This window comes from Taudactylus pleione, unplaced genomic scaffold, assembly GCF_031769625.1.
Source record: "Taudactylus pleione unplaced genomic scaffold, aTauple2 ptg000012l, whole genome shotgun sequence".
Lineage (NCBI taxonomy): Eukaryota > Metazoa > Chordata > Amphibia > Anura > Myobatrachidae > Taudactylus > Taudactylus pleione.
Genome location: NW_028284415.1, coordinates 5,097,988 through 5,116,595, shown reverse-complemented (window position 1 = coordinate 5,116,595; position 18,608 = coordinate 5,097,988). Strand labels below are relative to the sequence as shown.

General features: G+C 44.6%; 1 protein-coding gene across 1 annotated transcript in view; it reads right to left on the bottom strand.

Annotated features, from left to right (window-relative positions):
- Positions 1-16,534, bottom strand: part of SUZ12 (SUZ12 polycomb repressive complex 2 subunit) — a 98,408-nt gene extending 81,874 nt beyond the window's left edge. Inside the window, exons 1-3 of the mRNA XM_088468562.1 lie at positions 16,200-16,534; positions 8,615-8,661; positions 1,893-1,957 (exon numbers count right to left, since the gene is read on the bottom strand). Of these exons, the coding sequence (XP_088324688.1) occupies positions 1,893-1,957; positions 8,615-8,661; positions 16,200-16,362 (275 nt within the window). The 5' untranslated portion in view covers positions 16,363-16,534. The remainder of the gene's footprint in view (positions 1-1,892; positions 1,958-8,614; positions 8,662-16,199) is intronic.
- Between the last annotated feature and the right edge of the window lie 2,074 nt (positions 16,535-18,608).

Below are 18,608 nucleotides of genomic sequence, written 5' to 3'. Positions count from 1 at the left end.
AAGTTGGGGCAGGCGTAAGCCCCTGCCCATAATGGCCCCAGAGTGATGACACACTCCATTAATCGGGAGTAGACTTTCATCCGCCCTAAACACTGCTCAGCCGCTGAAAGGGAGCCTGGAGCCTAATGAGCTCAGCTGTGACTGGCCCAGCCGAGACAGTACGTTATATTGGCTGCGCTATACCACGTATGTGCGATCCTGGACCTATTTTACCGTGCCCAAGTCGGTTCCTCTGGTGGCATTGCTGCAAAGTCCCGGTCAAGCACTAAGTAATTCCCCTAACATTTCCAAGGGAACAATGGGAGTAGAATACCCTGGGAAATGTTGCAGGACTGTGAAAAGCTCAGCAATAGATAGGACCAAAAAAATCAGCCCAGTCGGTTTCTGTAGGATCAGTTGAGCCACCTACAGTCATTCATGCACGCCAGCCATCAGCCTGTCATGCTGGACGTCTGCTCTTGCAGTCATCTTGTTACCCAGTGGGAACCATTTCTTCTTACAGCTTTTTCCAGCTAGTTACAAAACTCACTGGCTATTATATCGGACAGATGGCAATTTGTCCAGTTCATTTGGAAGGGTTTCTGGTGACTTAGCATACATTCACATTCTATTATATCCAGGCAAATTGCAACTTGCTAAAAATCCCCAGGTATTCAAAATTGAACTCCTTTTCCCTCACCAATTGTGGTTATACATTAACGCCATGACAGAAGCCAGGTAAGTCCAGCAACACATTTAAAAGTTTCAAACAAACAATACAAAAAAAGAAATCCTAATTGGTGTGATTTTTATTCGATCTGACAGACAGCACATAATAAACGAATAGTTGAGGGCAGTGCAGTGATAAGAATCAGACTAGTTAAATGGTTACCTAGTGTTCACTGTAGGTTCGGCGTGGGACAGGGCGCCGGACTGTAGAGAGGGTACTTTAGCACGCGCTGAAAAGGGGCATGATCGTGAGAAAAGTGGGCAAGTCTTTAAGACGCGCCCCCTTTTCATAACTCTTGGCGGCGTGCCCAGCACTTATGGACATGCTGAGCTGCCCCCAAGCTCTCCCCTCTCTGCTAATAGATGCTGTGCGCATGACATCTATTCACCGGCGGAGATTGCTGCACCACAATTTTTTCCACCCGCGGGACACCGGCAGTTTGTTTTAGTGGGGGGCCACCAAAAGGGCAGGGCACATTCTGCCCTTTTGAAATCAGGCAGGGTGCAGCGCCCCACTAAAACAGCCAAGCGGGAACTCTAGTTTCCAGGAGTAATTAAGGCCATAATAATCACATAATGAAAATCTAACCATGTTTGGAACAGTCCCTACAGAACAGCAAGTAGTAAAAGTCTCCAATTAGTTTTTCACAGAATGGAGCTTTGGAGACACTGACATAACAGTATCAGCACAAGAGAATATTATTTTACATCTGCGATATGTATACTGCTACTGCAGGATCATTTCATAGAAATAACACACATGCAGTATGTAACAGGATACCATTACAAGGGAGAAGCTATTGGAAAAAAAATTTAATTGTAGCAACAGATAAGGATCAAGAAACAGATGACATAGGTTCAGTTCATGTACCATCTGTGTACACTACTGTAGAAAATACATACACACACATTATATATATATATATATATATATATATATATATATACATACATACATATACACACACACATATATACACACACACATATATACACACACACATAGTATTACGGACCTGTCATTCGCTGGGTCACTACCTGTGGTGTCCGGCATTGCAAGTTATTTTAAATATCCTGTTTAATCAGTATATAGAAAAAGACAAATACATGCTACACTACACCAGTGTTCATCTTTAAAATCCCTAAGTACAAAATCACATTCAAACATTGTACCAGTAAATTACCTTCTGGCATTTGATCGAGAGTTGCGATGTGACATGTACGTGAGCGTCCGATGCAAAAATATTGGCTGCAAAAAAAAAAAGAAAAAAAGAAGAATTGCGTTGAATTATCACACATTTTGAACTACAGAAGAAGTTTTACAGGCATTTATACACACCTCTAAAATAGGACATTTACACCTGCCATATAAATCAGTGCAGCCCAACTTATATCTCTTTCACACCGAGCCTCTGACCTAGAATATTTCCGGGGCAACCCGTGTCCTGCCTTGGTGTGAAAGGGTCAATCCGGGTTGTGTGTCACAGGTCTTCGACCCTGGTCAAACACTGGACTGACCTGTATACGCAGGGATATGTGAACTGGGTTATCCAACCTGGGCAGTGATCGCAAATACGCGGTATAGCGCATATTTTACTCGACTTTGTGGATCGGGGACTCGCTTCTCCAAAATTGTTGGGTCCCATTCAATTATACTACAGCCATTTGGTCTCCGCTATTACAGCGATACAGATTGGTTAGTGAAAACACATTAAAAAACACATGGGGCATGCCAAGAGTACGTCACATTACAGCGTGGTGTATATATAATCGGAATCGAGACAAGTTATTTAATTCTGTAGAAATAGTTGTGGATAACAGTTTTAAATCACATACACAATTTTATTGAAAATAAGAATAAAGGAATAAAAGAAAAATACAAATAAATATTTAGCGGTTTTTATTTATACGATTGAATAAAAGGTTATGTTTTATATTTTCTATGGGCCACTGTAAGACAGGATTTAACTATAGGTAGTCCGAGACTGCACCATTGTAAGAATACTTTGTTCTTTTTCCTTAACTGTGATTAATCTTATTCCTGGATGCACCTCCCCTGTAATGGTTACATATTGAACTGGAATTCAAATATAGGGGAAGGACAGTTTGTGAACACAGGTCTGTGCGGATACTCTTCACTTTGTACATAGAAACCACCCCTGACAGAGCGATACCCTGTACACTGCCTGCAGTAAGGGCAGAGCCAATACGGCAAGCACCGCCCCATCTCCAGTGAATCACGGCATTACATTGTGAGGGGGCTGGGTCTAATGATTCAAGGTGCCCACCCCCTTTAGCAACCTACAGCAGCCTCAAAAGTGTATGTGTATCTCTGTATTAGTGTGTAGCTATGTGCTACTGTGTAAGTGTATACTATGTATGTGTGAATATGCTTGTGTGTATTCTGAGTATGTGTTTGAGAAAAAAAAAAATAAAAAAAAAATATATATATATATTTTTATTTTATTTTATTTTTTTGTTCCACGGTGCGGGACTCTCAGCATGATATAATAGCTTGACCAGCAGGGGCACTGAGGGGGAGGGAATATTTGCCTGGGCTTGCTGGAGGGGCTGCAGCAGTCTCTTATGTCTGTGGGGGTTGGGAGTGTTCACACTGATTGCACCCCAAAAATTATTTTTCGACACACACACTATATATATATATATATATATATATATATATATATATATATATATATATATATATATATATATATATATATATATATATATATATATATATATATATATATATATATATATATAGTATAAATAGAACCCCACACCTTCCCCAGAAAATCCTGTTTGGTGCTGCGTGGGTGAGCAGGTGGCTGTTTGGTGTTGCGAGGGGCTAGGGGTAACTGCTAATTTAAGCTATATACCCTTACCCCCTCCCTACCCCCAGCACTACCTGCCCCTAACTGCTATCTATCCTTGGAATCGGTATGACATACACTGGACTTAAGCCCGGCGGATGTAATACAGACGCCGCAAGGCAGAAGAATGAAGATAATATATGTGATAGGACCCAGAAACAGTGGGGTAGGAACCCGAGTTTTTAAAGTGAGGGGTCCCTGGGACCCACAAATTTTTTCAGTCAGCGTGATCACTGCACTGAGCTATGTTTACAAGCTACTCATACCCTCTTTCACACTGCCAGCAGTAACCATAGCTATGTTTACCTCTGGGAGACCCTACTTGTCCACTAGGAGTTGAAACACATCTTGGTGAAGTGACCATTCCCCTGGATGCACGTTGTGACGGCTGAGGAAGTCCGCTTCCCAATTTAGAACTCCTGGAATGAACACTGCCGAAAGATGAGATTCTGCCCATGTCAGAATGCGTGACACTTCTGTCATTGTTACCCGACTTAGAGTGCCTCCTTGATTGTTGATGTATGCTACTGTGGTGGCGTTGTCGGACTAAACCTGCACAGGCTTTCTGTGAAGAATGTGCTTTGCCATCATGTGGGCCCTGTACACAGCCAGAAGTTCCAATATGTTGATGGGCAGGGATGCCTCTACAGTAGTCCCCCGGCCCTGAAAAAAAGTGTGGACCAGTCACTGCGCCCCATCCCTGGAGACTGGCGTCCGTTGTTAGGAGTATCTAGTCCTGGATCCAAAAGGGGCGTACCTTGGTTAGATGAGATGACTGTAGCCACCAAGAGAGGGACAGACGCAGCTCCGGAGAGAGTACCATCGTCTGAGCTCTGATCCGGTGGGGTAATCCGTTCCACCTGGAGAGGATCAGCCCCTGCAGGGGCCTGGAATGGAACTGTGCATATTCCACCATGTCAAATGTGGATAACATTAATCCCAGAACCGGCATCGCCGAGTGGACTGACACCCGGCGACTGCGGAGACATATGCGTACTCGCAGCTGCAACGTGGAGAACTTTTCTGGCGTTAGAAAGATTCTCTGCTGGTGAGAGTCCAGATGGGTTCCCAAATGAACCATCCTCTGAAGGAATTAGGGAGGACTTTTTCCAATTGATTAACCACCCGTGTGCTTGTAGACAAGCAACTGTCAATTGCAGGTGGTGGTGAAGCACTTCTGGAGAACTCGCCAACAAGAGGAGGTCATCCAGATATGGTAGAAGCCGGATACCCTGACTCCACAGGTGGGCTGCCATGATAGCCATAATTTTGGTAAATACCCTTGAAGCCGTGGATAGGCCACAGGGCAATACCTAAAACTGGAAGTGTCATTGCAGTATAGCAAACCGCAGATAATGCTGGTGAGAAGGAGTTATGGGAACATGTAGGTATACATCTTGAATGTCCAGTAATACCATGTAATCCCCAGGTTCCATAGCCAGTATGATGGATCGTAAGGTTTCCATCCTGAACCTGGACACCCTAAAGAACTTGTTCAGAGCTTTGAAGTTGAGGATAGGCCGATGAGACCCATTTGGTTTCTGAACCAGAAAGAGTAGAATAGTAACCAGTCCCTCGTTGAGATAGTGGAACTGGTACAATTACCCCTGCTTGCAGCAAGGACTGTATGGCTTCCTGGATCCTGCAAGGCCTTGGGGCTGTGCAGAAAAACTGGTGGGGGGGGCCTTCGAAGGAATGAGAGGGCTTACCCCTGAGAGACCACCTCTTTCACCCAAGCATCCTTGCAGGATAAATGACGCACAATATGGTACCAAATACAAAGCAACCATGAGTATGTTCAAATACTAACATGAGCAATATACTGGTCCTGTCTTATGCTTAGGCAGGCTGCAGGAGCCTGTTGCCTATATGGCACAGTGCAGTACACAACAGTATGTGACAGACCTCACAAATATTGTATAGTGCTACATATGCTGACCCTGGGGAGAGTACACTGACACTGGGGAGAGGTATGCAGGGGGACTGGACCACGCGGTGTCCTGGGAGAACTACAACTGCACCATAGAAAATGGCCACCGGAGACCTCAGAGGGAGCGTGTCCAGAGGAGGAGAGCAACTCAGGGAAGCCAGACCACAGTGGAAAGGCGCACTGAGCTGAGGGGCCGCTTAAACAGGGAAACTGTCTCCCCTGGCTGGTTATTAACCCCTGGGGCGCTGGCTCCCACATCAATATGTCCCTGGTGGTCCAGTGAAGCGCGATGGCCGGAGCCTGCGTCCACACCCAGCACCTCCGGTCTGTCCCCTGAGACCGGAGGTAACGACTGCCATAACATGCTGGTCACCGCGAGCGGCGACCCGCCTTACCTGTCCCCTGATGTCCAGGTGCAGTCTGGGTCCTCTCTGGGGGCCCTGGCTAGCGCTGACCCCCGGATCGCCCGCCGAGATCCCCAGATTAGTACTGGTGTCGCGGTACAGGAGGGGTGACAGCAGCAGCGCAGACGTCCCACGGACAGTCTGTCACTGTGCGCTCTATACTTGTAAAAGTAAAATAAATAAAACAAATAAAATAAGCTTTAGGGGCTGAAGAACAACCACCCTGCAAAATGGTGACCAGACTACGGCCGGGCACCAACGAAACTGAGGTGGCTCGGGGGCGGGGTATAGGGAGAGTGGACCCAATGCATCCTGGGAGCTGAAAGCTTTTACTGCGTGGTGCCCAGCTTAGTTCCCATCACTTACACCCCAGGGTCTCCCTGTGGAGCCTATGGACCCTGAAGAAGAAATGACAGTTAGTAGCTGAGTGGCTGGTCGTCTATCACTCTCCAAAGCTTAGTACATCTGCCCCCTAATGACATACATGGGTCCAGTGTGAAATGGGACGACTCGGGAATAACCCAGGTCCAACGTGCGGTGTGGGTTTGAACAGCCGTGACACAGGTTGAAACAGTGTTCTAAAACCTGGATTGGACCCAGGATTTAGGTGTGAAAGGGAAATAAGAATATGTTAAGAGTGTATAAACACTGTATATTGAAAGCAAAGCAGTTTCAATTAAAGATGTGGATTTTTGCTGTGCGCAATTAGGGCCCCATCAGACTTAAAGATCTTATTGATCCCTATAGAAAGAATCAATATAGGCAAGGGCCATTAGGATTTGGATTTTGAGCATGGTCATATGATTGCACCTAGATACAAATAATAATGTTCTACAGTATCATTGCATCTGAAAACACTATTTTAGGATAGGGTCAATAATCCTTATTGCATACTCCTTTAGTATTCTAATTGTGTAATAGGATTAGCAGTGCTAATAATGGTGCTTTATCTCAGCAGGTCTCTCTGTGGTTAGAGTACCGACTAGAAATTACATGTTCTTCTAAACAACTCAAGATCTGCTCTGAGACTCGTTTTTCAGAAGTTGCATGAAGAATAGGTAGTGTTCCTTCTAGGCAGAATTAACAGGGCGCCGCATCCTGCCAGTTTTGTGAATGGAAAAATGTGCCCTGACCTTGTAAGAAGCTCCATGCTGACTGGCTAATCAGCGCCAATATGGACACACCCACCAAGCGTACCAGCCTTTAGCCTCCTCCAAACAGGCCCACTGGCCCACACTAGTAACCAGTCCAAGCCCCCCACTGCACGGGAGACTAAACACAAAGAGGTCTGCTGTGGGCAGGTGCTCCCACTCTAGACAAATCTCACAGCAGCAAGTACCCTGCTGATCACACCACAGCTTCCCTGTGCCTGCAGCCTGCACTCCTCTCTGGTGGCCAGTGCTTTTTCTCCCTCTATGCTGGAGAGCAGCACACAGGTCTGTCCGGTTACTTTGTGAAGCACTGAACTGCAGTGCCAGGCCATATGTTTTGGTCTGATAGCATGAAGGAAGAACTGTGGGACACTGAAGGGGCATGTGAGTTGGCCTGAGGGGCACTGAAGGGGCATGTGGGGAGTTGAACAGGAAAGATTTATTAATAGTATGAGTTACATAGCTGTAGCAACGATTTATCCAAAATTTTGACCTTCCGAATTAAAATATGCCCTCCTTAGTGATCACACTTTTTTTGGGGGGTAAAGGGGGGGGGGGAAGGGTGCTGAATACTAGAAAGGTATGCATAGTCTCAAATGGAAAGGGGAAGGCAGGAAACAAAAAGGTTTCTACAGAAACTGTAACCTTTTAGTTAAGTGAGCCGGGGCTGACCAGCACCCTATTCTACTTACAAAATAGAGAGTCAATCATTACCATTGCAGAGTACTTTTATGTAAGCAAAGACTGAGTCTCTGCTCCCTGCTAGCACTATTAGATACAGGTAAACTAGACAATACAAAAAAAAAGGATCCAATAACTCCATTTCATATTTACTGCTTGAGACATTAAATGGTTATAGATATGTTAGATGTTCTTTCTAGTCACTAGTTTTGTATTTTCTTTACTTACACATGCCTGTCACTCTAAGGTGTTAACGGTTACAATCACTGCTTTCAATAACTTTTTGTGACATTAACACCTTTAACTGCATACACATTTTATCCCACAAAGCATAAAAGTTGCGTAAACATTAGACAATATTTTGCAGGATTTGCCCGATTTCAACACATCGGAACAACAAATCGTGTCAAATATGTCCAAATCGTGAGTGTCTACTCACGATCGCGTTGCGGGTTGTACATCACATCTTCAGATCTTGCCTACAGCAGGCAAGATCTGTCAATCTCGTTAACAAGGTTCAGGTCGTTAGTCAGATCATTTGCCAGATTGGACAGTTTATACAACATATTGTTTGTCTGGGAGTGCAGGAGAGTTGCCGGGGGAGTTCAAGGGAAATCATGAACGACATTGCATCTTTTGCGAGTTGTCTAGTGTGTACGCACCTTAAGACAAAACACTGACAAATTAAAATCCCTTCAATAATTCAGGGAGTCAATTTCAAAACTGGTCTTCAGAGTGCCGATCACCGGTCAGAAGACGAATGACAAAAATAATATATATTTTTTTTATACAGTGGAGGAAAAATGGTGGCCAGTAAGAACCTGGTTACAGGAAGTCACAAAAATAAAAAAAACAATAACTTACAGCAATAAGATTTCTTGTCCTCAGAAACCGATAAATCTGAGTCGGCTCTGCAAATGATAAGAGTACATTTAGCTCAATGATTGCACAGAATACAAATTAAAGGTACATTTAAGTCATCAGAATGGCACAGATGCCTGCAATCTGTTACATTTACCCCCCCCCCCCTACGGTGTTCACAACCAGAAGAGCTAAATAACAGTGTGTCTAGTTAGAAAGAGATAGTGGATAATGGTGCAAAGTCTGGACATTTTTCTTACCAAGTTTTGCGTGTAACAAGGTCAGACAATTTTTCATGGTCAAGAGTCACTATGCCTACAGCATAATTAACAAGTATACTAAATATTTGTGCCCAGCTGTCTGATGTGATTGTTATTAGTTCTCTTAAGCATGAGCTCTGACAGTTCTAGATAATTGTTCATCATTACATGGGACCAATTTAAAAACCAAGGGGCAGATGCAGAGTTCAACGCAAGCCCATTTGCAGAGCATATCTTATGTGTTTTCGCTCAGAACATGCTCCGGAACGTAGCACATGCAACTGCAGAAATTCTCATCTTAAGACTAATGGTGCATACACATGTAATGACTTTTTTTGAACGATTTGTCATTAAAGACGTCGTTATCGTTCAAGAAATCATTCAGTTTGAGTTATAACGATAAACGATAATCGTTCAAGCGCGCTCCAGTTTGTAGTTATCGTTAATCGTCCATTTCAGACTGTCCAACATAATGATTTTCATTAAGGGAAGGAACATTATTCGTTCATCGTTGTAAAAATCGTTCACTTTTTCAAAGGAAAATCTAAACGAAAATCGTTACGTGTATGCACCTTATGCTGGTCATACACGCTACAATTATCGGGACGATCCGCCAGATATCGGCGGATCGCGCGATAATTGTAGCTTGTGGGGGAGCGACCGAGGGTTAAATATTGCTCGGTCGGGCATGCTGGATTGTCCAGCATGCCCGTCCGATGCGATATTACCCGGTAAACTGTCGGCCGCATCGGGCAGTGTATGCCCAGTACAGCCGACAGACAGACATTTCCTGTGTTCCTTCCTACGGAAGGAACAGGGAAAGGTCTCCTCCCCCGGGCGCGGATGTCGGGCTATACACTGAGATTTCTCTCACAGTGTATGCCGGCGACATCTGCGGCTGGCAGCCGGCCAGATAAAATGTCTGTCGGTCTGACAGACATTTTATCTGGCTGTATGCCCAGCATTAGTGAGGGGATTTAATGAAGCTTGGAGAGAGAAAGTTGTGAGATAAAGCAGCCAATCTGCTCCCAACTGTCATGTTACAGGCTGTGTTTGAAAAATGAGTTAGGAGCTGAATGGTTGGTACTTTATGTCACATTTTTCTCTCTCTCCAAGCTTTATTAAATAAGGAGGCATAAATAAGAATGTTCATGTAGTGAATGAACTACTGAAGTTGGCAGTCTGAAGCGGTGTACACACTTGACGATGTGTACCCAGCCCGGCCTCGGCAGCAACGGGACCAGACATTGGCAAGTGCATACACAATTGTGGATGCTGTTGGCGAGGGCCATGCTGCATTCAGCAGCATTACCCTCGCTAGCGACATCACCCTTCGGACCTGCATGTAGATCCGACGGAGGATGTCACTGGCAACACACAGGAGCGCGCATCGTTAGAGACATAGTGGGTACACACTAGACAATGCACCCGATATGTGGCTCCGATCCACTGGGTCTAAAGAAATATCGTCTAGTGTGTACCCAGCATAAGACAACAAATACTTGTGAGTGGAGAGGTGAATTAAGCCAGTTACTTTTTTTTTGTAAGTGAATAGGGAGGCAGATAGCACAAATGTGAAAAAAAAAAAAAGTGTCGCAAAAGTAAACAGAAGCTGGAGGCAGAGAACTTTCAATAAACCTTGCAGTGTTCTCACCAAGAACAATTGTTCATCACATCTTAGAAAAACTATTCAAAACAAACTTCTAACCTTTTTTCAAAAGCATTAAACAGGTCACAGATAAGTGCCATTAGTAGTTTGTTATCCTGGAGAGACAGTTTGATGTTGGGGCTACTGCTAATCTGTATGTTCATTAGAGAGATTCTTAGTGTAAGGTTGTTATCATAATAGTGTCTTAGCACCGAGCGGATGTAGACTTGCTGTAACTTGCCATTTTATTAAACACGGACATCGGATATGCGGCACCCCTGCAATTTCGCCATGACAACACATGCACGGACGTGTTACAAGCAGTTGTGTGAGTGACAGAGCATTGCTATTAAAACTTTCATGCTAGCTTTATGTTTGAACAATGTCAACCATTTTGGCATCTCTTTGTGCAAATTGCTATACTAGTATTGACTGTGCTAGCTATTACTAATATAATTGATTTTTGCTTTGTATCGCCCTGCTTGCCCTTTGTTTTATAAATTGAACAGATATTTAAAAAAAAACGTTCATTTGTGTATGCAGTGTTTCAACAACTACACAGATAACCATTCCATAATGAAAACCTGGTGAAGTAATGAGAATGGTGCATCTGTCCACAGATTTTCGACTAAAGGCCCCCATATCAATCTGAAAAGCACAATTGAACAATTTGAAGATTTATTGCCCGATTTTAGGATTTCCCAATCGAGCAATCTGCGCCCATACACTACAGATGTTTTTCAGTGATTTGCAGCAAACACAGGTCTGGCAATCTTGAAAGGCCTATCATTTTGCTAGAAACTGTCTGCAAATCTGCTGATCATGTCCATACACTAGCAATCTACAGCCCCAATCGATCTGTGAAATCCAACATGTTGGACAATCAGATTTAACTATTCCAATCACTTTTTGGTTGCAATCTGCAATCTGTGAAGCCCATACATTGCAGATTTTTATACACAATAGATTGCAAATTGCACGATTGCTGCAATCCATCTCTGATGTATGGGGGCCTTAACTGATATCCAGAAAGTTTTTCATCATGTGAAATAATTCCACACTATCAAGACAACATCATCTGTCCATCCAATCTCCTAGTTACTGAACTCTATCATGCAAAGCCAGGGTGATTACTTCAAATTAATACACTAAATAAAAGGACTAAAAGAGGCAAACAAAAACCTGTCATGTTACCAGTTTCTAGTGAAGATATCCAATGTATTCAGCTATTCAAGACAGCGGCTGTAACTAATGGGGCACAAAATCATAGGCTTGCTCTCAAGCCCGGTATGAATCTATCAATCAGTTAACCACAAAATGGCTTTCAGAGGAATTAATAAGACTAGAGAAGGATGCAATCAACAAAAATTGACAAACTAGGCCAGTGATTCCCAACCTCGGTCCTCAAGGAACACTAACAGTCCTGGTTTTAGTGATATCCATGCTTAAGCACAGATGGATAAATCAAAATAAATGAGGTACTAATTAAGTCACATTGTGTTCAAGTATGGCTATCCTTAAAACCTGGACTGTTAGGAGCAAATTGCAGATTGTCATTTACTGCCATACGTTACCAGATTTTCATTCCAACCAATCAACTAGTTGGCTGGTTGGACAGAAAATCTTTACGTGTTGTAGTGTGCCTTGAGGACCGTGGTTGGGAAATCCTGAACTACGCACTGTGAGCCAAGAAAATTTGGGAAGCACTGGTCTACAACATCTGGGTAGGCAGGGAGGAAACAGTCATGCACAGAGGTCTATTAGAATGACAGAACCAGGTTACATTCAGGTATATTAAGTGAAACGTCAACAACTAGTCAAGGAACAGATGTTCAGAGGTTAGAGATTTTGTCTAATGATACTCCATTCTTTAAACAAACAAATGGTTATTGTATCCCCATCTGAAAAGCTTCCGATATTTATTAGTAGAGTCTCTAGCCGCCAATCTTGCCCTACGAGAATTGCAACTTTATTATGGCATCCACTACTTGACTACCAGTTCAGTTACCACCAACACAAGTCCAAGTTTTTATTCCAGTTTGGTAGCAGGAACAAACAAATTAACCACATCCTTTCATTCTAGGTTTACCCTCTGTTACAACACCATTGTCTACAGACCAGTCATAGGAATGATAGATAATGGAACTGCATTCAATGGCAAGTGCTGCAGTTAGCCATATTAAAACAATCTTGTGGGGCATTTTTCGCCGATTATGTCATTTTCGCATTTCTCACTTATCCTTGTATGCAATTGCAGTGTCTTTTCGCCGGTGCGAAAACACAATGCAATGTAATAGGTGAAAAAGTTTTGCATGTGAATACCTGGCGGAAAAAAGTGCAGAATTGCGGTTTTGGGGTGCAGAAACCACTCTGCACCCTTTGTACACCCCCTTGACGCAAAGTACGTCCAAAAAAAAATCTTAAAAAAACACAAAGGACACCCTAAAAACGCACTTTGAACTTTTTTTGCCCACATTTTCAAAGTGGGGGTACAAATTCAAAAACTAGCGAAATAGCCTTGGGGGGGTCTGCAAGTATGGGGGAGGGTTTTTTTTTTATTGCAGGCATTTGCTGAAGGTGCGTTTTCTAATGCTCGACTTTGGCGATTTGTAAATGTGCTTGCACCCATTTTCATGTACCCCAAATTTGATGGGACTACTTATTTTCCCAAAAAAACAGAGGTAAATGCTATTCTTCACCACTTTTTCAAAGACGCTAAAGAGCAGTTATTGAGACCATTTAAAGACCCCAAATACCTTCAGCATGGCTATTCAGGAGTACCCATAGTGAACCCCATGTCAGAGCATCTTTAGTCGGGTGTCAGGTTGATATCCCCAAAGACGACAGGACTTTTCACAGATTTCGTTTTCGCCAATTTGGAATTGACAACGGGGATAAGCGCGATAACTTTGACGAGAAAACCTCCGATGACTGCGAATAGTCCGGCAACAAACTTTTCGCTCCAAATTAAATATTTCGGGCGGGAAATATTAAAAAAAATTCCTCGGCGCTGGGTTTTTCCCGCAGCCGCAGGGTTTTGCTATTCAATTAGGGGACTGAAAATGGGACTAATTAAGATAATTAAAACCTTCCAATTGCTTAGTCTTCAGGGAGGGTGCCACCAGGGTCCCAGACCAAGTCCCACTGGTTTTTCCTAAAATTAACTACTTTAGGAAAAATCAGACTTGCTCTGGAGGTGCGAGAAAAAAAAAAAAAAAGACACAGTGATTTCTATAGAGGGTGAAGAATAAATCCGACTAAAGTGCCGACCGCAAGGCTGTTTCCCAGCTTATACCTCTTTTCCACCAAAAGCCCAGGTCCGTCCTGGGTTTTCAGACATGATTCCAACCCACATCAGACACAGTTTACACAGCACCATCAATCTGTGTTATTCTCAGGTCAGCCCCGTTCACACTGAACCTGGGTCTGCCCTGCTAAACTTGTGAGGTCATAAAAAGTGGGAGGTGACTGCTCTACAACCACCAATCAGCTAATTTTAAGCATGACCCAGGTTGGATAATTTGGGTTGCTCCGCTTACACTGCACCATTACCCAGGTCCTGGGTCCGACCCCGATAGCTACCTGGGTTGATTGCTGGGCCACTTTACCCGGGTTAGTTTTCAGGGACGCTTTTACACTGAGCTGAGACCCGGGTAGACCCAGCAATAACCTAGGTTTTTGCTCTGGTGTAAAAGGAGCATTAGAGCCAACTGCCTCGCTGCAGGCACTGTAGTCGAAGAATGCCGGTTCTCGTGACTAAACACCCAGGTTAAATTGTGAGAACCGGCATTCTCCGTCGGACTAAACTGCGAGGGGAATTGAATAGCTCCAGGGACCAACTTCCCAGCGCTATTCACCTCGCTGAATTGAATCGCCCGCCATTGTGACTGTTTAAGACTAAAATATGAAATTGTGGCATCTGTTATGTATGTAGTAGATCACTAATATAACTTACATTGACTATATATATGTTTATTGTGAGGAAATGTATTATTCGAGAAGTAGTAAATACAACCTTTTTAAGGGGTTGGGAATGCCCACGGTCCATTATATATTTAAATATTATTCAGATATAACATATACTAACTCAGGAAGATCTGCATGAAATATTGGGTACTTCCGTATCTTTGCGGCCCCCTGGTTACGCTACTTACGTATCTTCACTGAATAGTGAAGATACGTAAGTAGCGTAACCAGGAAATACTATTCGGCCCCTTGCATCCTCGCTGCGCTCACCACGCTGCGGGAACGGTGGCTCGCTTCGCTCGCCATATGGATTTATTCCCCCTCCATGCCCACTTGGATGGTAGGGAATGACGTTGGACATTAGCGTAAAGATGAGACAGTGTCCGACGTCATTCCCTACCATCCAAGTGGGCATGGAGGGGGAATAAATCCATGTGGCGAGCCCACAAGGGGCCGAATAGTATTTCCTGGTTACGCTGGCCGCAAAGATACAGAAGTACCAAATATTGACCTGCTATATAAAAGTAGGAGATAAATGATTAATAAAATTATACTGAACGGTAGATCTGCAGAAAGTGCTCATGGTCTGCATTACGAGATTAATTTATTTTAAAGCTGGAAGGTCTACATCAGTGGTCGGGGAACAGGGATAAATTACCCCATTTGGGGTAAAAACTGAAATTCCTGGGGGTAATGGACGAACAGCCGGGCATGCATATGAATCATTGCATGCCCGGCTGTCCGCCCTTTACCCCCAGGAATGGAGGTCACTGGCGCCGGGTGCAGCAGCGTCAGTGACCTCCAGCCCGGCGCCGCAGGGAGGTTCTAAGCCGGACGCCCACTGAGATTACCAGCGGGCACCCGGCTCCTTCCCTGCAGCGCGGCGTTAGCTGGAGGTTGGAGTTCTCTTCTGAACTCCAGCTTCCGGCTCTCCCCATGCGCACTATGGGAGAGACGTCATGACGTCTCTCCCATAGTTCCGAGCAGCCGGGCGGACAGGACGGCGGCGGACGCAGGAGCGGGGATTAAGGTGGTTTCTTTTTTGTACAAGCGGCACTACAGGGGCATAACTATGGGAGCACTGCTACAGGGGCATAACTATGGAGACACTGCTACAGGGGCACAACTATGGGGGAACAGCTACAGGATTGCCTTCCTTTCAAAACAAGGGGGTAATGTCAGCGTATCTAAATATATTTTGGGGTAAAAGGTAAAAAAGTTCCCTGACCCCTGGTCTACATGATATCATGGTCTCTTATGAAATTAAATATTATTAGTACATACTGACTCAGGAAATCATAAAGATCAGTATTATATTTAGAAGGTGAATTACTAATGTATAATCTATTCAGAATGGAAGGTCTAGAGGAGGATATTACAGATGTAAAAGAGCAATAGCAGAGATATGATATGTACTGATAATGAAAGGTGTGCAGGAAGAGTTTATCGTTTGTATTAGGAATATCATGAAGTCAGTTGTCATGACATGACAAATGTCTGTGGGAAGAGCCCATGGCCTGTATTGTACAGTACATTACGAGGAAATGTTTTAATATATGTAGTGTATAATGACTCTGGAAGACATCTTTATCTGTATTATAACATAAATGACCACTACATGTTGATCATGGATAGTCTACAGATGAGGATCATGGTATGTATTGTGCATATTATGAGACATATTATTAGTATTAGTGATATAACATATACTGACTCTCGAAGGCCTGCAGGAAGAGCTCATGGTCGGCCTGGATCAGCTCCATCTTGGGTCGCTTTACCGGGGGGACACCTCCGCTACTGTTGTTATTGCCGCTGGAAGAGGAGGGAGCACCGAATCCCCCCGGTCCGGAGCTGTTACCGTGTTTCTGAGGAGCCATTGGCCTCAGGGCCGGGGGAGCGGCATGGGAGGATACACACACCCGGCGGTGTGCCCTGTTATACCGCGCTCTCCTCTCACACACGCACACCTCCCGCCCCTCAGTTGTCAGTGGCCGGGGACCGCCCGGGCCTACGCGCTCATTGGCCCTTCTCCCTGTCCATTACCCCGTTCTATACGTCACACTGCGTCATCAGCGCGCCCGCTTTCTGCTTCAAACTGAAACAGCGGGAAGAGGGCGCAGTGCACGCTGGGAGGAAGGGGACGGTACTACTACTGAGTCATATACACAGTGCTGCTGTATGTGTAAGCTAACTGTGTATCTAGTATACCCACGCGACCGCACTCACCATGTCGTAGTCAGTAAGGTTCGGAAGCTTAACGGTGCCTCTTATACTGGTCTGCTAATGCGCTGCTGAGCTGCTCTATATACCTATTGCTATAAGGTTATAGTCCATCATCATCATCACCCTAGTGGCAGCAGCACCTCCCACCCCACCGTCACCTACACTCCTCCCCAGTGCCTGTGACACATGACCGTGCCTCATGCACACGAGGAGGGGGTTGCGAGGTAGTGTAATCTCTCTAGTCTAGGGGGTCAGTAGTGAGTCTGTAATTAGCAGAGTACCTCAGAAATGCTATGTGATACGCGGTGGGGGTATCATTCTCTGGAATCTTACGTTTCACTACATTGTTTATGTTTCATTGAGCAATAACCAAAATGAAGAAGGAAGTGGATAGATTGGATCCCCTTCAGTCTTTGTACCCTGACATCATCAGCTACTGTCCAACGTCATTCCCTACCTTACATGTGGGAATATAATCTTGTGGCGAGCCCGCAAGGGGACAATTTTTTTGGGGGGGGGGTGGACTGTATGGGCATGGAACCGCACTTCTGCCCTCAGTCCATGTCACTTCCAGGCACAGTAACTGAAGGGTTGCTGCTATTTCCTATGTGGCTAAAGGACCGCTGTGACGTATCCACCACGTGACGGCTGAAGGAGGCTGGACCGCTCCTGCGTTACCATCCACTAGGGCATAGAGGGGGAATAAATATTTGTGGCGAGCCACCGTGCCCAAAGCATGGCGAGCGGACACTATTGGTCCCCCCTTAGCATCCCCGCCCCAACCCCCTTTCAGGCCGGGTCACGTGGGTGTGACGTCACAGGTCCATCAGCACTGTATAGTCTAGACCTAACCGTAACTGAAGTGGAAATATACACTACTACAACATTAATTCTGAAAAATGGGCTGGTTCCTGGGGGTAGGAGACCGTTTTGAAGCCTCCCTTATGGTAGATAAAATTGTCTCACTTCCACTACCTTACCCAACAAGAACTGAAGACCAGTTGCTGTGGTCATAACCAGCTCTCTATCATGGCTTCCTGCAGTCATTCCTGTTCTGCCATATATGGAAAAGATTTTAAATACCCACTATAGTCTTAACATTGGGGTTTATGTATCAAGCAGTGAAATACGTGGACCAGTGGAGAAGTTGTCCATAGAAACCAATCAGCTCTTACCTATCATTTTATAGACTATACTTGATAAATGCTACTTCAAAGCTGATTGGTTGCTATGGGAAACATCTCCACGCTTTTTATTGCTTGATACAAAAACCCCACTGTTTCTTCCACCCAGACATTAAGAAAGGGGTATTTTAAGCCCAGTCCTCCAGTAAATACAGCACATCATGTTTAGAGGGTTTCTTTAAGCACAGACAACTGAGTTAATCTCTTTGACAAGGTCAGAAACTATCCCACCTATTCCCAAAGACGAAAATCTTTAAAACAAAAATTGAGGGTCCATTTCCTAAAACTAGCCTCCAATACCACCTTTGAAGTGTAAACATTATGCAAGATGCCTCTGTAAATTTAAACCTAGCACTATGGGCCGAATAAAATTCAATGCGAAGTTGAATGTCCAGGTTTCGGCCTAGGATTGGCCGTTATTCAACACAGCGCCGACTTCCCCTGACTGCTTGTGTGGTCAGGCATCAGGTGTGGCGGCGAGTGACGTGCTGAGGATTATGCCTTAGGTGCACTTGGACATCCATGTGCTGCTCCGTGACTTGATTGCCATCATGGGCACAGCCATGACGTTCTTTATAACCTGACTGATCCTTTGTCCAATGGTAGCATGGTTGTTGTCAGCTGACGCTTTCCTCCAATACTGCTACCTTGGGGTATATTACTGGGCTCTGGACAACAGGAAGTTGCCTGTACAACGTCGTTTCTACTAGTGTTTG